This window comes from Oncorhynchus masou, chromosome 31 (assembly GCF_036934945.1).
Source record: "Oncorhynchus masou masou isolate Uvic2021 chromosome 31, UVic_Omas_1.1, whole genome shotgun sequence".
NCBI lineage: Eukaryota > Metazoa > Chordata > Actinopteri > Salmoniformes > Salmonidae > Oncorhynchus > Oncorhynchus masou.
In genome coordinates, this window is record NC_088242.1 from 58041678 (window position 1) to 58064678 (window position 23001).

Genomic DNA, 23001 nt, shown 5'->3' on the forward strand with positions numbered 1-23001 from the left:
TAGTTTTTTGTACTTTTCTGTACTTTTTACAACATTTACTCCAGGCTGTATCACAACCGGCCGTGATTGGGAGTCCCATAGGGCCCAGCGTCATCTGGGTTTGGCCGGTGTAGGTCGTCATTGTAAATAAGAATTTGTTCTTAACTGACTTGCCTAGTTAAAAACAATTTTTATTCAACCATTATTTAACTAGGCAAGTCAATTAAGAAGAATTCTTATATATACAGTTGAAGTAAGAACTTTACATACACTTAGGTTGGAGTCATGAAAACTTGTTTTTCAACCACTCTACAAATTTCTTGTTAACAAACAAGTCGGTTAGGACATCTACTTTGTGCATGACAAGTAATTTTTCCAACAATAGTTTACAGACAGATTATTTCACTTATAACTCACTTTATCACAATTCCAGTGGGTCAGAGGTTAACATGCAGTTAAGTTGACTGTGCCTTTAATCAGCTTGGAAAAGTCCAGAAAATTATGTCATGGCTGTAGAAGCTTCTGATAGGCTAATTGACATCCTTTGAGTCAATTGGAGGTGTACCTGTGGATGTATTTCAAGGCCGACCTTCAAACTCAGTGCCTCTTTGCTTGACATCATGGGGAAATCAAAAGAAATCAGCCAAGGCCTCAGAAGCAATTTCCAAACGCCTGAAGGTGCCACGTTCACCTGTACAAACAACAGTACGCAAGTATAAACGCCATGGGACCACACAGCCATCATACCGCTCAGGAAAGAGACAGGTTCTATCTCCTAGAGATTAATGTACTTTGGTGTGAAAAGTGCATATCAATCCCAGAACAACAGCAAAGGACCTTGTGAAGATGCTGGAGGAGACGGTTACAAAATTATCTATATCCACAGTAAAACTACTTCTTTATCGACATAACCTGAGAGGCCACTCAGCAAGGAAGAAGCCACTGCTCCAAAACCACCATAAAAAAGCCAGACTACAGTTTGCACATGGGGACAAAGATTATACTTTTTGGAGAAATGTCCTCTGGTCTGATGAAACAAATAGAACTGTTAGGTCATAATTACCATCATTATGTTTGGAGGAAAAAAGTGGAGGCTTGCAAGCCGAAGAACACCATCCCAACCGTGAAGCACAGGGGTGGCAGCATCATGTTGTGGGGGTGCTTTGCTGCAGGAGGGACTGGTGCACTTCACAAAATAGATGGCTTCCTTGAGGAATTAAAATTATGTGGATATATTGAAGCAACATCTCAAGACATCAGTCGGGAAGTTAAAGTTTGGTCGCAAATGGGTCTTCCAAATGGACAATGACCCCATACTTCCAAAGTTGTGGCAAAATGGCTTAAGGACAAGAAAGTCAAGGTATTGGAGTGGCCATCACAAAGCCCTGACCTCAAACCTATAGAACATTTGTGGGCAGAACTACAAACTTGACTCTGTTACACCAGCTTCTGTCAGGAGGAATGGGCCAAAATTCACCCAACTTAATGTGGGAAGCTTGTGGAAGGCTACCTGAAACGTTTGACCCAAGTTAAACAATTTAAAGGCAATGCTACCAAATACTAATTGAGTGTATGTAAACTTCTGACCCACTGGGAATGTGATGAAAGAAATAAAAGCTGAAATCAATAATTCTCTGTGATATTATACATTTCACATTCTTAAAATAAAGTGATGATCCTAACTGACCTAAAACAGGGAATTTTTACTTGGATTAAATGTCAGGAATTGTGAAAAACTGAGTTTAAATGTGCTAAACTGTATGTAAACTAATCCTTCACACATGAATGGCCGCTCATTCGAGAATAATTGCAAGTACATACTTACGGTGTATGTCCTTATTGTCTTCTCTGTTGGAATCTGTTTAATCTATGTAGTCACTTTACCCCTACCTATATATACAAATTACCTTGACTAACCTGTACCCCCGCACATTGACTTGGTATCGGTATTGTTATGTTACTGTGTTACTTTTGTGTTTTACATTTGTTCATTTGGTAACTATTTTCTTAGCTCTTTCTTGAACTGCATTCTTGGTTAAGGGTTTGTTAGTAACCATTTCACAGTAAAGTTTGATTTGATTTCTCCATTGCTATTTTGATCATCCATGGAACCCCTGGCCCAGGCAATGGGCTAATCGAAGGAAATAACACAAACTTCCCTAAAATCTACTGATAATTTTACTATATCGAGGCAATGTATCTCAATCGCTTCCAAATGCATTGAAGATCATAGATACATTCATCTTGATATCATATTATTAAATGAATCTGCCTCTTAAGACCCCTGATGGAGGACTCCATCTCTTCCTATAGTATCCCAATTGTTTCCCATTGTAAATATTCGGGAGTATATATATTTCCTTGTTTATATAAAATCATTGCCAGAAACATTGTCAGAAAGCTCTAATCAATTCAATCTGACCTCAGATGGACTAACATCCCAGTTCCTTTAACTGGCTAAATTAATATTTTGCCAGGGCTGAATTTCTGTAGTTCAATGCTTACCATGTCTCTCCCTTCAGGCTATTGGGATAAAATCCAGTGTGGTTTCAAAATGTATATGGCAATGTAAGCGATCCCGGAAAAATGTACAAAGTTACAAAATGTATTTCTAAGTGCATGATTGTCCGATGTTAACTCCTCGAATTAAGAGAGAATTTCTGCTGGCAGAAACAAACTTAAACAAACGCGTTGGCTGTTAATGGCAATTATTCCACTCTCCCAATTCGTCAATGGATATACAGTTCCAGTCAAAAGTTTGGACACATCTACTCATTCCAGGGATTTTCCTTATTTTTTAAAACTATTTTCCACATTGTAGGATAATAGTGAAGACAAAACTATCAATTAAAACCTATGAAATCACTGAAGTAACCAAAAAAGTATATATTTAGATTCTTCAAAGTTGCCACCTTGACAGCTTTGCACACTCTTGGCATTCTCTCAACCAACTTCATGAGGTAGTCGCCTGGAATGCATTTCAATGAACAGGTGTGCCTTGTTCGAAAGTCAATTTGTGGAATTTATTTCCTTCTTAATGCGTTTGAGCCAATCAGTTGCGTTGTGACAAGGTAGGTGTGGTATACATTAGATATAGCCCTATTTGGTAAAAGACCAAGTCCATGTTATGAGAAATGTAGGTCCATCATTACTTTTAGACATGAAGGTCAGTCAGTCTGGGAAATGTCAGGAATTTTGAAAGTGCAGTTGCAAAACTGGCTCTCAGGAGGATCGCCACAAGAAAGGAAGACCGAGACTCTTGCCATTCTCTCAACCATGGAATCCTTTTGGAATGCTTTTCAAAAAAATTCCTGGAAGGAGTTCCCACATATGCTGAGTACTTGTTGGCTGCTTTCCTTCACTCTGCAGTCTAACTCAACCTAAACCATCTCAATTGGTTTGAGGTCAGGTGATTGTGGAGGTCATCTGATGCAGCACTCCATCACTCTCGTTCTTGGTAAAATAGTCCTTACACAGCCTGGTGTTTTTGGTCATTGTCCTGTTGACAAACAAATGATAGTCCCCCTAAGCGCAAACCAGATGGCATGGTGTATCACTGTAGAAGCCAATTTGGTTCAGTGTGTCATGAATTGTTAATAAATCAGTGTCACCAGCAAAGCACACCCAGTGGTAGCGGTTTCATTGCAGCAATTCAACCATGAAGGACAGATTCAGTTTCCTCTGAAAAGTTTGAGATGTGTCTGTTACTTGAACTCTGAAAAAATAAATTGGGCTGCAATATATTGCTGATTTCTGAGGCTGGTAACTAATTAACTTGTCCTCTACAGCAGAGGTAGCTCTGGGGCTTCCTTTCTTGTGGCATCCTCATGAAAGTCAGTTTAATCATAGCTCTTGGTTTTTTTGGCAACTGCACTTGAACATTTGACATTTTCCATATTGACTTACCTTCATGTCTCAAATGGACTGTCATTTCTCTTTGCTTATTTGAGCCGTTCTTGCCATAATATGGACTTGGTCTTTTACTAAATAGTGCTATCTTCTGTATACCTCCATACCTTATCACAACACAACTTAAGGAAAGGAATTCCACTAATTAACAAAGCACACCTGTTAATTGAAATAAATTCCAGGTGACTACCTCATGAAGCTGGTTGAGAGAATGCAGGGTGTGCAAAGCTGTCAAGGCAGAAGGTGGCTACTTTGAAGAATCTAAAATATATTTAGATTTGTTTAACACTTTTTAGGTTACATTATTTCATAATTTGTCTCATCACTATTATTCTACAATGTAGAAAGTAGTAAAAATAAAAAACCTTCAATGAGTAGGTGTCTCAACTTTTGCCTGGTACTGTATATTCATTTGTACCCCCCCAATTGAAAAACAAACTTGGTCAAAGACATCCATGCTCCTCCGCTCTCAAAACAATGTGCTGTGGAGTAGGTAGAACTTCACATTGACAACGCAACACTGATAGAAACAGCACTGCAACATAGTGGAGCTGAAGTGTGATGAGGCTGCAGCTGTGGAGTGAAATGCTTATCCTTTTACATATTGTAATTACTAAGTTGCTATGTTTTACATAATAAAATGAACAGTCTAAAGTAATTTCTCATCAGCATGAAAACAAACGAAAATGCAGTTCAATTGTTTAATGCGTTAACTACAGTATGCATACATACAGGAAATAAGTAGCAAGAACTAAAGGCAACTATAAAGGACTACAAAATACACACGGACCAATACATTTACAAAACATTCAAAATCCTTACAAAATGGGCTGTATTGGTCCTTTTGTTGTTCTGCAATTTGGATCTTTGTACAAATTTTAAGATTTAATTCGCCATCTTAAATTTTCCACAATTTTACAAGTGCCGGGGAGAACCTCTAACCCACTATTTAAAATGGAAAGACCATTGCCCCCACCACACCCCAAGTAGATCAAAGGAGTGAACCCATGAGAGAATCTAGTGCACTGCCTTTCTTTTCCCACTCAACAAATAAAAAATAAAAAAACAGCCCTCTTTAGCCACTACCTTTTAAGCCTCTGAATGCAAATAAATCAATCATCAAATATGCAAAAATTAAATCTGTAGGAGGGAGACAGCCAGGGACCTTTGGTAGTGACTGAATGTGCGTGTACACGTCGTCTTTACACGTTAGATCATTTGTTGGACACTACATTCACATATCTGCTCGTACTATCAAGCTCTCCATCTCCCTTTTAATATTTACATCGAAGCATAAAAATATTAAACAGCATGTCCAAATAACTTCTCCATAGCCAGGGCAAAACAAACTCTTAGATCCATGAGCAGCAGTCAAACTTCAAAATCAGCATTGCCAGTTCATCCAGTGCTAACAGTAATGTAGGGGGGCATCTGTGGGGTGGGTTCCAGGGATGGAGGGTTTGGCCCTATTATCTCTCCTGTAGGCTGGCTGACTAACTGGCACCAGTGCCCTCCATCACCTGCTGAGCCTGCTTTTGCCCCATGCAGCACTGAGCCACTGACTGGAACAACCTGAGAGAGAGAGACAGCGGAGGGTGTTTAATCCAAGTCCTTCCATTGCAGCAATTTATCTTAGAACGTGTATGATATTGATTTTATTAAAGCAGGGCATGAACACACAACGTGCTGCTAACTGGTTATCCTCCAGCTACTACTCTGCAGGTGAAGTCATCTCAGCTGAGTGAAAAGCCAACTCTGGTAGAGAGTGAATGAGCACATACTTCTCGATCTCCGGGGCACAGTGTACAAAGTCGTGGCTCCAGAACTTGAAGGCGGGATTCTTGATGAGCTCGATGAAGGTGATGAGCAGTCCCCAGGGATGAGGCCGGTTCACAATCAGCCTCTCCAGAAGAACCCTGCAAAGAGGTGCAAAATCCTGTTAACAAAGACACTTGGAAAGGAAACTGATCCATAAAAATGTAGGTAGTTCCAATGTCTTTAAATGCAATTGTTCTTTGTAGAGAAGATTTACCTGGTAATCTGCTCCTGGATTGCCTCAGTGTTGGCCTCAGCAAACAGGTACAGCATGGTGCAGCTGAAGTAATGGGTGTGGCTGTTTGGGTAGCGCAGCTGATTGGCAATGGCATTCAGGAAGAGATAACGCCCTGGGAACAGAGAATGATGAGAATACCACACAACAACGAAGAGAGAAAACTGTATGCATGTGTGTGCGCTCATCTTACCCTCAGTGTCCAGGTCCACAGCCAGGTTCTGGAAGATGTCCATGTGGGCTGAGTGAGTGATGGTGCTCATGGAGGGGGTGCTGCCCTTGTTGTGGATGTGTGCGATGGCCTGGGTTCCCACATACAGCACCAGAGCGTTGATCAGCTGGATGTTGTAACGGTTGCCTGGCTCATTTGACACCTGGAATAGGTTTGGAGGGTAAAAAGGAGAACAACATGTAAAACCCCCAACACTTGCAATTGAAGGAGACACTCGTTTTATTTCCAGATTGAGTTGCCTGGAACTAAATCTACAGACAGACGCACTGAAAACACCCAAGTACAATGACACTTCCGATACAACGCAAGACAAATCGACATTTGAACATTTGCGCAAAGACTCAAAACTTAACCTGTTCTAAAGATGTGTCGTTGTGCTGCAAATACTTCCAGGGACCCAGAGTGGCGCCCCCTACCTGCAGATTGCTGCGGAGCTCAGAGAGGAAGGTGACGGGGGAGCGTGTCTTCAGGTACGAGTCCAGATCCTTCTTGAACTGAGAGGGCATCACTCCGGTGAAGTTTGTGAGGATGCGCGGCGCGATGTTGATCTCGCTGAGCATGTCAACCTAGTAGACAAAAAGTGAAAAATAGTAATAAACATTTACAGAAAAAGACCAAACAAAATGCAGTGTAATGAATTTAGGGTCTCATCGGCTGTACCTTCAAATTGGGAGTGAAGGGGTCTGGAAGCCTCATGTTGCGTGGGAAGGCACTCAGAATCAGGTTGCGGAGCTGGATGCAGTTAGGTGGGATGACGTCGCAGAAGCCATAGTGGTAGTCACACAGGAACTCTGGGAAGTCATGCAGTAGGACCAGAAGGACACGCAGGGTACCCTGAGGTCAGAGGAGAAACATTTCAGTCAAATCCAAGTCGTTGTCATTTTACTAATGGTTTCAAGGGAAAGAGACATTATGAGCCGTTTCCAAACCTTGTAGAGGATTTGCATAGGTTTGTTAAGCTCAACATTCCTCAGGAAGGGCGCCAGGTACTTGAACAGATCAATGAGAAGTTGGGCATACATGGGCCAACCCTAAGAAAAGAGAAGACAGGTTATCAATGGTTGCTATTCAGTACCAAACACATCCACCCAAACATGGCACCGTCTTGTCACACATCAGTGACTTCTCCTTGCCTTCTGCTGTGGGGTGTGCGCTAGCATCCTGGCGATGAAGATACGGTGAGAGATCAACTCCAGCCAAGCGTAAACAAAGCCAGGGGCTTTGGTAGGCCTCAGGATGTGGAAAGTGTTGCTGTGGAAAAAAAAGAACAAAATAGAAACATGAAAAGGTAGACAACTCAGTATAGATGAGCACCACACATTTACAGTTTAGGAAAGTGAGCTTTAAGACATCCTGACAATCACTGATAAATACCCCCAGTGAAAACCAATCATAGAATTCTATGCTGTATTCCACAAAGAAACATTGGATCTCCTATGGCTTTTCGAACAGGCATTTACCAGAAGGCGGTGAGGGTCTGGAAGTTGATGGTCTCCAGCACGTGCTCGGGGGCATTGAGCTCGAGCAACAGCATGATGAAGATGCGGTGGTAAGGCAACTGCTGGAACTCAGTCTGCCTCACATCATGGTCCTGGATCAACACTCCAACCACAATACCAAGAACCTGAGAACAGTCAAGGGACACATTGATGAGTCCAGTAATGTAATTTCCCAAGAGCCTTTATCGGAAATCTGTGAAGGGTTTTAAAAGAAGACTCAGAACTATGAATTGCGTTGTCAGTTTGCTGATTTCAAATGTACGGTTGTCTTTCCGAGATATCTTTACAAAGCAGAGCTGATTCTACAGACCCCATGGTGAGGAGCCTCCTGATATTAACCTTGTTGAGCAGGTTGATCTTGGTGACAGTGTTGGTGGCCTCTCCGGAGTGCTTGACCAGCAGGGCAATGAGGCGCACAAAGGCATCCAGGTTATGGTAACACTTGGCTCTGATGATGGCGGCGCTGGCCGCGGGGTTGTGCTGCTGCTCGGCCTGGGCGCGGTAGCTGATCTCTACGCACATCTCCGTGCACAGCCGGAAGAAACGAGTGATCAGGTCATCGGTCTTCAGAATGCCCTGCTGGTGCATCTGGGGAGGACAGTAAGTACAGTAGTGAGAATGGCCATATACGTCTAGTCATCCATAATAGTTAAAATTGTGTACATTTTTACTAAGATAATCTTGGTATGAATATTGATGTACAGTCTCACAACACTGCTGCTGGGTGCAGTGGTTTGGAAGAAAATGGAGTTGCTGCTATGTGCACTGCTCTAGCAATAAGGCCCCACAGTGTCAAAGCCACAACTGGAGCTGTGCTCGTGTTGTGAAGGCAAACAGCGCTCTGACTGGCTTGGAGGAGACAGGCGGTCGTCATAAGGCAAAGACTGTGAAACTAAAATAAAGATAAGTGTGTGCTGTCCTGTACCTGGCCCACAAAGGCAGAGAAGGCCTTGGTGCTGTCCCGGCCGGCGGCTGCAGAGTGGTACAGGTTGACCCATTCCCTCAGCAGGTACTCAGCCTTCTCCCTCAGGCCCGGCGGGTCGTCGTACTCGGATGCCTGGGAGATGCCAGAGTGCATCATAAAGTTGGGTCCTCCGTGGGCCCGGTCGATCATGGCCTCGTAGTTGGAACGGACCACATCCATCAGCTGAGGAAGCCTTGAGGTAAAAGGACAGATATACATCAGTTAGAAAGAGCTACAAACGTATGTACACCAACCACACATCTCCAGGGTCGTATTCACAACGCACAAAATGGAAAACTGACAGACAGCATGGGACTAACTGAACTAGTCTATTAAGAAACACCCATTTTAGATTTCCATTTCAAAAAGGTTTTGCTAGAGTGTGCACAAAAGAACACGACCCAGACAAAAAAATAAAAAATTATTCGGACAGAAAAGGACTTACCCCTCAGGTGCGTTGGCTCTGGAGTGGGCGCTGGTTCGCATCAGAGTCTCGATAGTGTGGAACAAGTCTGCCTCGGTAATGTGGCTCACACTGCGCTCATCCACCAACAGCAGCTTCACCAGCTGCATGGCAAACGCCACCGCCATGTAGTGCAGCCCATTCTCCATAGACTAGACAGAAACATACAGACACACATGGTTGTAAGACACTGACACAGGTACAAAACACACTAAGCACATTACACAGTTTTATAGAATTGAGACAGACTATTCACAGATTGAGTTGTGCACCCGAAAACAAACATCGCAACCCTTAATAAAGGTGTGTGTAGTGGTGTTTACCTGTGCCAGGTGCAGGTCGTACTGCTGCATGTTGACCAGGTGGTTTCTGATCAGCAGCTCCACAGCCTCCACGTTGTACTTGTACTCATCACGGCACTCAATCAGGCACCTGAAACAGATCAAACATACCCCAAAAGTTAACAAAAATCGATGAGTTGATTTAGTTTTCCATCCCCATTAAAGCCAAAAAGATTCCCATGAGTTGGTTTTATGGGGGATACCAACCTGGTAATCTGCTTGTTGCACCACAGTGGCCCGTATGCCCGGCCGTCCTGGAGGGCTTTGAGCACCAGCAGGTGGCACTCTCTGTACCGCAGAAGCAAGTCAGCATCGGCACCACTGGTAGCATCCAGCAGACCCTCCACAGCCTGGAGCGAGAGAGAGACAGTTAGTAGAAAAGCTTTTCTACTGAGACCTAAGCTACTTGTCTATGCATGCATGCATGCATGCATTTCCAATGTGGCTGTGTGAGAACTAGTCCCTGACCTTCTGCAGCAGGCCCAGAGCGGCGATGCCGTCCCGGGAGTTCCTGGCTAGGGCCACAGCCTCCAGTAGGCTGCGCAAAGCCTGGGTCTGAGGGTTCATGGCCAGAGCTGGAGGGATGGCGTGGAGGTGCTGCTCCAGGTCTGCCATGCACTTGTCATAGATCTGAGCCACGTCGTCCGTGGCCCATGCCTGTTGCTGTAATAAAACACAGGAGAGACACATTCATATGGTACTTGAGTAACGTCCTTAACCTTAACCCAACCTTATTTTATGTCAAGATAGCAGCAAATGCAATATTGGTGAGTTCTCTTCCAGGGCCAAAGAGCCTTACCTTCATGGGCTGGGCAAGGAATCCTGTGGGCTGAGACAGGTCGTTGCTGGGTAGGAAGCCTGGAACGTTCCGGGCAAACTCCTCATACACCGCCAGCTGTTTGGGGTCTACGCCTCCAACCTGTGTCAGAAATATCACTCAGTAAATAGTCCAGATGCAAAAGCAAAGTTTGATATCCCATTCATGAAATATATATATTTTAAAATTTATGTCTGACTATACCACTACTAGGAAAGAACCCAATGGAGTGCTATAGACCAGGTGTGCTCACCTTGAGTCTGATCTGCTCTGGCATGCGCTCAGCCTGGTAGGTCAGCACAACGGGGTCACAGTAGCGACGGCCCTCCTGACGGGCATGCTTCCTCAGCTCAAACTCCTACAGGAGAGGAAGGGTACAGGTACAACAGTCAGCCATTAGATAAAGTACTGGACAGTATACAGACAAGAGTAGCATCCCAGTGAGAACAAACGTGCCTATAACTAAACTCACCGTCGCCAGCCTCTTGTCCATCTCTGGGCCAGCCTTCTCCACTGCAGTCTTCTGGATGAAGCAGCAGGCCAGCTCACAGTTGTCCTGTGCAACCCTGGCAGCAGCTTCCTCCATCATCTCTCTCTGCTGGGGGGTGGGGGCCTGGAGGGGGACAGGAGCAGTTATAAGCGAGAACACCACTAATATTTTATATAGCTCTTCATGCATGTGAAATGGGAGAGAATGAAGATGACTACCCTGAGGGCAGCGGCAAAGCTGTTCTTCAGGTTGGTGGCGATGCTCATGAGCAGGGGCTCCCGGCAGGTGATCATGGCCATGCCGGCGGTCAGGTTGCGCATCATATGATGAGCTGCCACACGCATGCGCGACTCCTCCGAGTCCAGAGCAAAGTCCTTCCTGACGATCTGCTCGCAGGTGGTCATGGCGATCTTGATGGAGCGGTCCACTACGGGGTGGACAAGCTCTTGCACAGCCCGCTCAATGGACTGTCTCACACACTGCTTGAGCTGAGGGTGGGCTTGAAGCAAGGGGATCTGCAGGGAGTGGAGTGTTAGTACCGCCACAACTCAAGACTTACTATGTGTATTTGTCACAAGGTGTTTGAGTGAAGGTGCTACTTACGTTGATGTTGATATTGATGTGAGGGGCTAGCCCTGCAAGGGCGTACACATTGATGTCATGATAGCTAAACTGCGGGGTAGGGGGCCCAGTAGCTGAGCAAGTGGTGGTTGGGGCGGGAGTGGATGGTGCAGCTGCAAATGGAAGAAAGTCTCCTGTTGGTTACAAAAACACTATTGTGATTAAAATACAGAAAAAAAAAAAAAAAGAGCTCAAGCGCAGCAGCTTGAACAAAACAAAAAAAGAAACGGGTTAAATGTTCTTGGCCAAACACTACAAATCCAGGTTGTCATTCTACATTCAAATGATGGAACCTAAGATGGGCTAAAATCTTATTCAACAATTGTGATTAAATATTAACATTTCAATATACATGATGACATTCAGATTAAACAAACATTTGAAATAAAATTGATAGAAAGATATCCACACACCGACAAGGGGCATCCCAGTTTGAAAGTGCTGGATACCTGTGCTAACAATAGGGATCATTTCTTCAGGGGGCTTGGCCTCTTTCTTTGGTGCAGAGAGCTGCTCCTCCAGACTCTTCAACTTGTCTTTGTCTTTCAGCAGGGTGCCAGGCTTCAGGTCGTTGATGTCCAGTGATAAGTTCTTACACAGCACCTCAATCTCAAACTTTAAGTTCAGCTGTAGTGGGGAAAGAGGCACAATGACAATCAGTATGTGTAAAGTAAGAAAACATGTTAAAAACATGTCAATGCTGGTGGATGAAAGAGAAGGGGTTCCCGGACCTTTAGATCATGTTCCGTATGCAACTCTGCCAGAACATTCATGATGGCCATGGTCCAGGGATTCTGAGGTCGGAAGATCTGAGAAAACATTTAACCTGCTCTTAAAAACAATGAAATAAGGCATAACAGAGAGAGAAAAAAGGTGTGCAAATACATAATTCCAGTGGGCATAAATAATGTACCCAGAGAGCCATTTGGTCCAAAACAATGTTTAACCAAATAGTATTTTTATGGAGCAAAAATAGCACACATACTTTGCGCCTCTTTGCTTCTTCTGGAGATGGGCTATAATACTGCCTATAATGGTCTACATCATCTAGTTCTGGCTGGCTCCCTGTCTGCTGCTGTAGGTATTCTGCCTGGAAGGACTGGCTCCCTGTCAGCTCCGGTAGGTACTCTGCCTGATGGGACTGTGTCAGTCTTAGGGCCCATAGTTTCTCTTGACCATGGGACATGACCAGGAAAAACTAGTACTTAGTTCAACTCCAGACCCAACCATATTGTCTGTTGGATTGGCAGTCTCGCTATTCCTGTAGGTCCTGCCTGCCGGGGCTGGCTTTGTCTGTGTTGGGCCTAAGCTCACTTTGTCATTATCACTTTGATAACATTGCTAAAGTTGTTACCTAAAAATTAAAATGTGAATTCAGATACCTATTGATACATTTGAAAATGCCTGAGATGTGGTCTTACCACACTACGCAAACTGGATTCCAGGACTTTGGCCACAAACGGGACCACATAGAGTAGCTCCTGCTGCCCCTTGACATAGGCTTCCAACAAGAGGGATTTCACCTCCAAATCCTAAAAAAAGTTTGACAAAAAAGGCAGGATAAACAACAAAATACCATCTAGGGGCACAGTTACAAGCGTTTGGTTATTTGTTGGGAGGAAAACAAATGGAAAGTTCTATACAGGCCAACATTTAAAAGTGAGGAAATGCACTCACCGTGTACAGGATGGGCTTGTTTTTAGCCAGAGTGATCATGCCAAGCCAGTGGCCCAAATTCTTCAGTAGGGATCGATCAGAGAAGTTTGCAGCTGCCTTATCGGAGGTAAGGAGAACCTGACACAAGGAGAGAGAAAAGGCTAGTGTTAAAGTAGCTCTCTTAAACGTGATATGAGTTTACACATTTTCCATAAATGTTGTTTAAGTGAATAATCACACCTTGATGTTTCTGTAAGTTTCATTCAGGACCATTTTGACAAACTCAGGGTTCTTCAGGGTGTCTAGAAAGTTGGAATATAGGCTGTGGAAGTTGGGCTCGATGCTGACCCTCTTCATGACCAGATACTGGGAAACCCAGGGCATAAACTCCTCTTTCACAGTTTCCTTTAACTCCTCGACCTTGGGAATTGGATGAAAAGACAAGCATTTGTAAAGTTAAAGAAATGTATTTAAATTGACCAAAACAAAGATGTTTAATACACAGTAGCAATATACAGTAAGAAAACAAAAATATATCTCTACGGCCCACCTTCTGTGTCATGTTGGATTGTGACAGGTTATTGAAGATGAAAGCAATTTTCTCTTGAACATTCTCTGGGGGTTCCACAATCCTCTCAGTTTGGTCTGTTGCTACTAGCAGAGTGTCAATGTTTGTGGTGTTGATGGAAGGCTGAAATTAATAGATTAGAATATACACTCAGAACAAAATGTTTTACAATCTACTAACCTCCACTTTGGAAATCACAATTTTACACTACCTCAAATTCCCATAAAATGATTACTTAGTGCATCCTTGCCAAACAATCACAGTATATTAATTATTTCTTCAATAACCGCATTAGAAACAAATTCTCATTCTCTTAGACATGTCCCATTTGCTTGAAAAAATTTGTTATTTCCTGGCTGTTTCCCCTTCTGTGCACGCAAGCGTGCACACAAAAATGAGCAGCATATCGTTGTACAAATTAGGGAACCCTCCTCACGGAACTGTTTAGTATTGCCATTGACAATGAAACTATAGCAACGCAGTAAACAAACACTGAAGCACTAGGTCGCTGGTGTCATTTCACATGGCCAGCTAAAAGCATAGGCATATATATATATATATATATATATATATATATATATATATGGTACAATTGTCTCAGGTACTCACCGGCACATCCTTCTTGAAGCTGCCAGGGGTAGGTCGGGTGATGGTAGTGGTTTTGGCGACAGTGGTGGTGGCGGTAGCTGTGGTGACCAGGGTGCTGGGCTGTCCAGCCTGGGAGGCTTTGGGAGGCTGAGCCTGGGCCTGAGCTTGAGCCAACGCCAGGCTTCCAGGGGTGGTGATGGATCCTTGCATCTTCACTGGAGGATCCCGTGACTGTTGGCCATACTCGATATACTGCACACACAGGATATTCGAAAGTGCCAGAGCGAGAGACTTATTTATCGTGAAGTAGGATCCACACCTCTGGCTAAGGTGGTGCGGAGATCAGTATAAAAGACAAGGTACTTGTACAGATGAAGAATGACAAATTGTCTCACAAATACACAGGAAATCCAATTACCTCTTGCAAATGAAGGGGGAATTGCAGAAAGTGGCCGATCGAGGCCAAGTGCTGACAATATTGGGGATAGTCCTTCAGCCTAGAGAGAGAGATCAAATTACCCCTACAGCAGATCACAGATAATTTGAATCATACACACACAACATTCTATAGCAACAGCAAGTCCATACCTATTTTTGAATCTATCTAGAGCAGCGATTCCAAAGTAATACATTTTGGATCCAAATGGCTTCCTTAAGGCTTCAAGGACATATCTGAGGGCCAGTCCAAGGGCCATGTAGGTGACAAGACCCTTCTCGATGATCCCCCCGAACAGGCAAGCGGTGATGTGCAGCTCCTTGTCGGGGTACTGGGGGAAGAAGCGGTACTCCTCAAACAAGTTCCTCAGCATACAGTTAAAGACCTCCCGCTCTCGCTTAATGGTGGAGTCCTTGAACCTCTGCAACATCTCCAGCACCTGCAAAGAGAGGGGCACCATGGCTTAAACAGCTGTCAGCTTGAGGATAAACACCATCACTGGGTCAGTGCCTGAAACAACTGCAGACTATTTTACTCAGGGACTCACCTCATCCACAGACATGGTGGGGTGCGGAGGGTGGTTGTAGATGCGCTGGAAGTAACTGTTAGCCTCATCGTCAATCTCCTTACTAAAGTGCTGGTTAGCCTCGGGCCACACCTGAGATAAGTCAGCTGGGAAAAAGGTCAGACTAAATCAAACACTGCCATAGAAAACCCTTTGGAACTATTTCAATTGCAGCGAATTTAACATTTTCCAAGTAATTCAAAACAAGCTTAGGACGTTTTCACTATCAAACCAATAAACACCACACAAAAAAACACATGTACAAGGATTGTACCAAAAATCCAAGTATGTACAAGGATTGTACCAAAAATCAAATTCCTGTCAATTAGGAGCATAGGAATTTGCCAATTTGTGTTTAATGGAAGACTGACCTGTATTTCCTCTGATTCAATGTGTGAAAGACACTGTTTTTCTTCCCAGATTGTACTCAATGTTTTTAGATGAGAAATGTTAAAGCATTTGTAATTAACTCCAGTAAAACCAGATTACTTCAAGGCCCATTAGGAGATATGAAGAGAACGTTTTGGGAGGAAATACAGTTGAGGCGCCTAGCACACTCAGTCACACCACCACCACTTACAGGCCTTCATCTTACTCTGCTGAAAGGTGGTCGGATTCAGGCCCGGTGTGCTCATCTTCCTCGTCCCAAACGGATCGCTGCTCACCGCTGGCATTCCAAGACCAGAACCAATGCCTGATCCCAGTGGACCTAGACAAAAGAAAAACACACAAGTTTAGTCCTCCATTATATTGTAATCAAAACACTATGAAATTATCTCTACGGCAGTTTCTCTACTCATACCTGTGTTACCTAGCTGTGAAGAGAGGCTTCCAATCCCCCCAAATGGTGTGCTGGGGTTGGGGTTGGACAGTGGAGGGAAGGCCTTAGCTGGGGACTGGGGGTTGCTGAAGGCAGAGCCCAGCGGGGTAGGGAAGCCCTGCATGCTCTGTGTGTGAGAGGTGGCAGAGCTGCTCAGGTTCAGTGAACCCATGGCTGTCAGGGGATCCATCTAGAACACAGAATGGAACAAATGTAAATTCAGGGGATGATGTTTCTAGCCGATACACATTACCCAATAACAGTGTTAGAGAACATAGATGCAATGCCCTTCACCTGGAGAGGAGACACCGATACCTGCACAGGGGAAATGGCGTCTAGGCTGCTGGTGCTGGGAGCACGTCCCTTTGGCATGACCCCCGGTGGTGGCTGGCGGGCTTTGTTCATGACGTTGCTACAGTTGGCAACCATGGTCAAGATAGTCTCAGAGAGCTCTTGAGACACACTCCTGAAAAATACATAAATTATTTAACTATATGATCTTGTTTCATATTTAGAAAGATAATTAATTTCAAGTTCATGTTGTATTATGGAACCTAGACCGTTTGGCACAACCATTTAATATGATTGAAGTAATGAAAGGGAGCATACCAGTCACAAATGTGATCATAGGTCTAATGACTCAACCTCTGATGGAAACACGGAAAACTCACCCGGCACAGGACTGCAGACAGCCCAGCATGGTAGCCATCGTTTCCGGGGGGAGCTGGGCGCTTTTGGGCTGGTCCTTCTCTGGGGCCAGACCACCCATAATAGAGGGACAGCGCCTCTTCAGGAACGTTACACATGCCTGGATGAAGGGCTCCTAGAATGGCAAACAGGTAAATAACTGTCAAACACTATATCCAAGTAACTTTTGTAGCAATGTGCATGTATAATTGTTGTAAATTAAAGGCTCAACTCACGCCACCCACCCCGTGCTCTCGGATTTTGTCAGTCAGCCATTTGTCAAGTTTGAGGTATTCACGGCGAGAGGCAAGTGCAGCAAGGTCAATAACAAAGGCAAATGGAGTACCATTTAGCAGCATTGAAAGAGACTGAAAAACAAGAGGAACAGTTTGGATTTTGCAACATAAAAAGTTTGCAACGTGGCCTTGTACAAAACTATATCAAAGTTGTCATTATATTTCCTTAAGAGCATCCCTGATATCTACCTTCAAGTCCTGGGCCACATCCAGGATGCGGGACAGCTTGGCCTGGTCGTACTGCTCTCCTCTCATGTACCACTCTGCCATCGAGTGCATGATCAGCTGGCGGATAGAGGGGGACTGGCCCTGTCCGTGCCACGCATAGTGCAAGATGATGGCGGAGTTGGGGTGGTTGCCCAGGAAGATGGGCATGAGGGTGGAGATGAGCTCGTGGCGCAGGGTGTGCCAGGAGGTGCTGATCTGCAGCAGCGCCAGCACCAGCATGTCAGGACAGTGTTTGATGGGGAAACTGAAGAGCTGCTTCACCTGCTCGTACTGGCCCACCTCAGAGAGGCGCAGGAGGCTCTCCACCAGGTCCAGGCTCTTCCTGTGCGGCGAAAAATCACAAACAAAGACCATCAGAAATGGCATGACATTTGACTAATAATTCATGTTAAGGAGTATGTGGAACTGTGGCGGTCAGGAGGGCTGTGTTTCACACACCAGGTGGCTATCTCCCTGTTATCGTCCTCAGGTGGCGCCTTCAGTATGTCGATGGCTACGGTGTGGCAGGGGTAGTCAGCGAAGCAGAACACATCTGGGCTCATGAGGGAGTGCTGAATGAATGACAGCTGGAAAGGAGGGGAGTGAGAAAGGTCAGGAGGGCTGAGGAGGAAGTCCAGCGGTAGGACAAGTGTGTGTGGTCATTTTTACACAACAATGATCCTCTCTTCCTTACCTGTCCCTCAGCATGCTTCCAGGGCCGGTAGATGAGGTCGACAGGGAACACCTCCATACCCAGGCCCCTCTGGATCCCATACACCACCATCTGAAGTCCCTTACTGTCCCGGATCATAAAGCCAGGGTGATCGAGCTCGTAGGTCACCTCCTTGAAGTTCAGATTGGGGTTCTTAAATATAAAAAGGAAATGTTATGTACAAAGTATAAGACGAGAATGGCCAACTGAAGGGGAATATCAAGTAATTCCACTATAACTTACAACTTCTTTGACCACGTCAATCAGAACTTCTACATTCCAAGTGTGGGCCTGAGAACCATCACTTTTGTCCTTTCCATCACTCCAAATGCCACTGCCGGGAGCAGAGATGGACTGAGGAAGATGTAAAGAAAGCATTAGTATATAAAGAAATCAGGATTCTTTTTACAGAGCTTTGAGAAGGTTTATTAAGTTACTATCAGGTCAACCCTCACCTGTAGGGGGATTCCATCAGACAAGCCAGAGTGGGTACGAGCCATCATCCCCAGGACCCTGGCCACCTGGCTGGCAGTAACCTCTCGTACCCCATACTGCAGAATTATGTTGCGGCATTCATCAAGGCTGAGAAAGAGCAAAACGTTTAATTAACAGGGGTAATGGTCATTCAATTCCTTCTGTTGTGGTGGTCATGTATGACACCAAAAAGGACTCAATAAATGGAATTTGTAATGGGAATTTCAGTTACTAAATAATCACCTTGCACAAAAGCCATAGCCAACTTCCTGCATGAACTCTGCAAGAGAACTCTCCATCATGGTCTTGGCTAACTCTCCCGAGTCTGGCAGAATCCTGTCCATCAGAATGTCCCGTTTTTCAGGGTACAGCAGCGGTGCAAGCACCACAGGGCAGCGCGCCTGCGGGAAATCTGAAACACACACAGACAGCGTTTAACTGATAGGGCAACAATGTTGTGAATGAAGGAAGAGTATTACCTCTGGAAATAATTTACATTTTCCGTCAAGTAGCACGCCCCTCACCTCTGCACAGTGTCTTGAGGAAAGCGTCAATCTGCTCTTGTCCGACGCCACTGGCTCCCTTCTGGCCAAACAGAAGATGGGAGAGGAGCAGGTGCAGTACCTCTATGGCAATATCTTGGAAGCCACCTTCCTGGTTAACGCCAAGGTCAGCGTCCACGTACGAGCGGAGGAGATCAGGGAGCTTTTGTTTGACGAACTGCGCGGCTAAAAACAGATGGGAAAATATTTTAAAGAAATACTTGCTTAACTTGAGCCCCCCCAACACACAGATAAAACATTGCACGTTTTCAAGTCAGCTGGTATAGTCAAAACATTAAATATAAAAATTTACCAAAACCACGAAGGTCTGCGTTGCACGAATTGAGCAAAGCAAGGCCAAATATCACCTTGGGGGGGAAAAAGACAAGATGGTTTTTTACTGCAATAAATGTTTTTTTATCTGATAACATAGATTTCCATACAGACTTAATTCTCTAGAACATAACTACTTACTTCTTGAACCTTGCTTAGCTTGAGAACTTTACTCAACTGAGTGAACAAGTGGGCCGACGGCTTCAAACTCTGAAAATGATAAAGGTTGAGAAAACATTCAACAATTATTCTGACGCAGACAGTAATTTTGGGACATGAAGCAAGGCATATCTTGGACCCACTCCATCACTGCAGAAAATGTACACAGTCATTGATTTGCAGAAATATTTTACAAAGGTGAGTGAGAAAATAAGCACATATGCCTCCTACCTTCTGGTAGTGCAAAGGATTGTCGATGGCGTAGCAAAGTGTTGAAATAAAATTAGGCTTTGAAATCAGTGAAACACACTCCTGGATCAGAAACTGTATCACGGGCAAGTGGACAAACAAAGGTAAAAGGGAGAGGGAACATAAAATAGGTTAAGGACAAAATAGGAATGCAGAGTCAATTTCTAAAACAATAAGGGAAGACAAACTGACAATATCAATGACGATTAGGAAACCTGCACAGTGGTGCGTTCAGAGTTCACATATTCCTAGAGCTGTGATATCTAAGCATTTTCCGGTTCATAAGAGACCATTAATCCTCAGAGCTAAATCAGTTGAAGTCTAGCCACTGGTACAATAAGTGTTACTAATCAAAAATTACCTGATGAAAATCTTTGCCACTGCTTTTACCATCACCACTGAAATCCACATGGGAGAAGAGACAGCGTAATAAATGCCTGTCCGCCTCAGGGCCGTGACGATTCACAATCTGTTGGGACAGAAAACGCATTCACCAAAAGAACAGGTTGGCTGGCACTGCCAAAATATTATTGACAAGATAACTCATACCGAATGCAATTCTGAACCACAGAATCATATTTGTTTAACAATCATTTCTGAAATGTGATATCAAATAAAAATTTGTCTATCTACATCATCAAATCTATTTAGCTATAGCCCTGCAACGCTCTAAATTTGTGAAAAATGTGTACTGTTTTGTAGTGTCCCAACTACAAAACAGGAAATACAACAAAAGAAAACGACAATTTGTGAGCATAATACTACATGCTACTCACATGCTGTATTTCCTGCTGGCTGGCTCTGTAGTTTTTCTTTGTTAAATTGTCCACCAGGTAGCTGATTTGAGACAAAGCCAGCGAGAGCGAGTCAAGATTCATTGCTGGTTGGGGCGGAAGCAGGCGGCCGTGCCCGGCGCAAAATCACCATTATTCCCCTTTAGTCACTTCAGTGATAAGATACTTCTGCCCCCCCCCCAGATGTGAAATGTCTGTTTTAAAACAAGGTTCTTCTGTCAATGGATCTTGATACAAGGTAAAGTCCCTCAGTGCAAAATCAAGTTCAGCATCTGAAAATAGCCAAGAGAGAAAAGTAGTTAATACAGCTGCAATCTGCAATACAGTTCTACATATATAAACTGTGTTAAAGTATTCCAAAATAATGGAGCAAATACTACACACTTATATGATCAACTGGGTTTGTAAATACCAAAAGCGCATAACGACGTACAACTGCCATGGGTAATAAACCCCGTTGGGCCTACTACTCACCTGGAGTAATCCTGATTCATACGCCTGCGCAACACTAAACAAAACAGAAACATAGCTAGCTACCTTTAAACTGACAGGTAATTAAGTCACCATGACAGTTTGCACAAACAAATGATAAATGTTCGCCAAAACTCTTTCCCAACGTCGCTCTCGTATCAGTGTCACGAGAGTCGGGCCTTGACTTCTGCACACCCACTACTCCCAGTTCAATCAGCATCGTGTGAGCTGATATTTATGCGGATGATTAACTATCTTTATGTTCTACACTGGCAACACATGGTTAATCAATGAATAAACAAGTTGAAGTCGTTGTGAATTTGTTTACTTTATTTGGCTAGCTAATGCTAGTTATAGTAATTACAAACGTTAGATATGTTTTCAGTGTCCTAGCAATAATGCAAATAGTCAGCTACTATAGCTTAGCAAGACAATACTAACGGCAACTAGCTAGCTAAATTAACAGTAGCTTGCGTGTGTGTAATCTAAAAACATTTTTTCCCCGTAACCGTCCACGTAGCCGGGTTAACGTTAACTGGCAAAAATAAGGTTAGCTAACAGATAACTAACGTTACCGCTAGCTATCTTGGGCAACATAACTTGGCTCACGTTAACTAATAATACCAACGGTCACGTTAGCCATGATTGCTAACTGCAGAATTGACCTGACCACACACTAGCAAGTATAATTTGTTAACGTTAACCATCTGACAGTAACAAGCTAACTTACCCACTGAGACAAAGAGCTAGCCAACTAACGGTAGCTAAGCACATTTTGCAGCTAACTTAGCTAGATGTGACCAACGTCAGCCAGGCTACAGACAGTAACGTTAACTCTCAGAAGGCCGTAATGTTAGGCTGTTTTCTGTAGCTGGCTGGTTAATATCTGGTACCGCTGTAAATCCAACAATTATATACAGTAAAACCTAACGTTAGCTCACTGATCAATTTAGTAGCGAGCGATTATGCTATTGTCCATGAAAATAGTCAATAAAAAATATAGTTACAGTACCAAGTTAATAGTATTACTAAGTAGTTCGTTACGTTAACTCAATGCCTAGCTAACTAATTAGCTAAATGTAGCTACCGTTAGCCAACTGGCTAGGTACATGACCTAGCCATGTATGGCTAGGTAGCGCTAACGTTAACTAGCTATAGTACTAGCAAAGATACACTAACGTTACTAGTAGTTAGCTAGATCAGACGTTGGCGTGAACATGTCGTTGTCAATGTGCACCATCTACGGGATAGAAATAATTACCGTTAACGTTAGCTAACTTAAATATGACTGGACATTTTCATTAGAAAACCAACTCTGCTTTTTGACATGGGACCATCAAACATAGCGAACGTTAGCTGCAAAGACAAGTTCAGCCAACGCTAGCCAGTTTTTTATTTTCTTAGCGAACGTTACAGTAGGTAGCTATGACGCCTAACGGCTAGTTGCACAATTGCTATCTTACTAATGTCTTAATTTGAATAAATATCCCCGATTGTTAAAAAAACAAATATTAAACTTACCATGGTTTATAAAATGTATTTGTTATGTTCATTCCTTTTGGTTTCTGCGCCCAAACTTGATTAATTAAAAGGGTTGCTCTCCTTCCAGTTCGGTTAAATTTTTCAAAATAAAATGGCGACTGTCATCTCCGCGCGCACACAGTGCAGTCTGCACTTTAGTGCTCGAGCCCGGGCTCGCGACGCCATTGTGTTGTTGTTCTTCTTCTTCGGTGGAGTTTAACAACATCCAATATGTTGCATTACCGCCCCCAACTGAACTATAGTAAAACCCATTACACTTTGTCATACAACATGGAAAAAGGGGAAATTAGAATTTTTTTAAATATTTTTTAAATCACCCTACACTCATTATTAAAACCCAACAACATATTCCACTACTTTAAACCTATCTGATCCTACCTCAGGCCACTGACTTGAGAGGACGGACACTACCACTCAACACATTCTGTAACTCTTCTGAAGTAAAATATTGTACCCCCAGGTACTTCTCTGCAGCTGCCACCACAAAATCTATTTTCTGTGACTTATGCCTCGATCACACCAACAGCTTATTGCGTT

The 23001-nt window shown here is 43.8% G+C and overlaps 1 protein-coding gene across 25 annotated transcripts; it reads right to left on the bottom strand.

The window, feature by feature from the left end:
* Positions 1-4575: 4575 nt before the first annotated feature.
* Positions 4576-22577, bottom strand: LOC135524181 (CCR4-NOT transcription complex subunit 1). Of its 25 annotated transcripts, none has more exons than XM_064951481.1 (48): positions 22444-22577; positions 20434-20723; positions 20019-20126; positions 19640-19732; positions 19391-19459; positions 19230-19284; positions 18899-19102; positions 18618-18786; positions 18356-18482; positions 18144-18254; positions 17883-18053; positions 17648-17775; positions 17171-17531; positions 16931-17053; positions 16670-16821; positions 16314-16464; positions 15981-16188; positions 15759-15887; positions 15161-15285; positions 14766-15052; positions 14596-14674; positions 14199-14429; positions 13572-13712; positions 13262-13441; positions 13043-13159; positions 12787-12897; positions 12097-12174; positions 11815-11992; positions 11348-11478; positions 10963-11259; positions 10727-10867; positions 10508-10612; positions 10237-10356; positions 9906-10100; positions 9645-9787; positions 9420-9528; positions 9079-9248; positions 8595-8826; positions 8009-8257; positions 7631-7794; positions 7304-7421; positions 7100-7201; positions 6831-7004; positions 6587-6736; positions 6132-6312; positions 5921-6053; positions 5670-5804; positions 4576-5460 (listed from the first exon to the last, which is right to left on the bottom strand). In XM_064951481.1, the coding sequence occupies exons 2-48, from the start codon at positions 20533-20535 to the stop codon at positions 5382-5384; spliced, it is 7116 nt and encodes a 2371-aa protein (XP_064807553.1). In that variant the 5' UTR covers positions 20536-20723; positions 22444-22577; the 3' UTR covers positions 4576-5381. The 25 variants fall into 25 exon arrangements, with proteins under 25 accessions (XP_064807553.1, XP_064807548.1, XP_064807547.1 ...); XM_064951476.1 differs by having other exon boundaries at positions 16293-16464; positions 16922-17053; XM_064951475.1 differs by having other exon boundaries at positions 11348-11499; positions 14199-14438; positions 16293-16464; positions 16922-17053.
* Between the last annotated feature and the right edge of the window lie 424 nt (positions 22578-23001).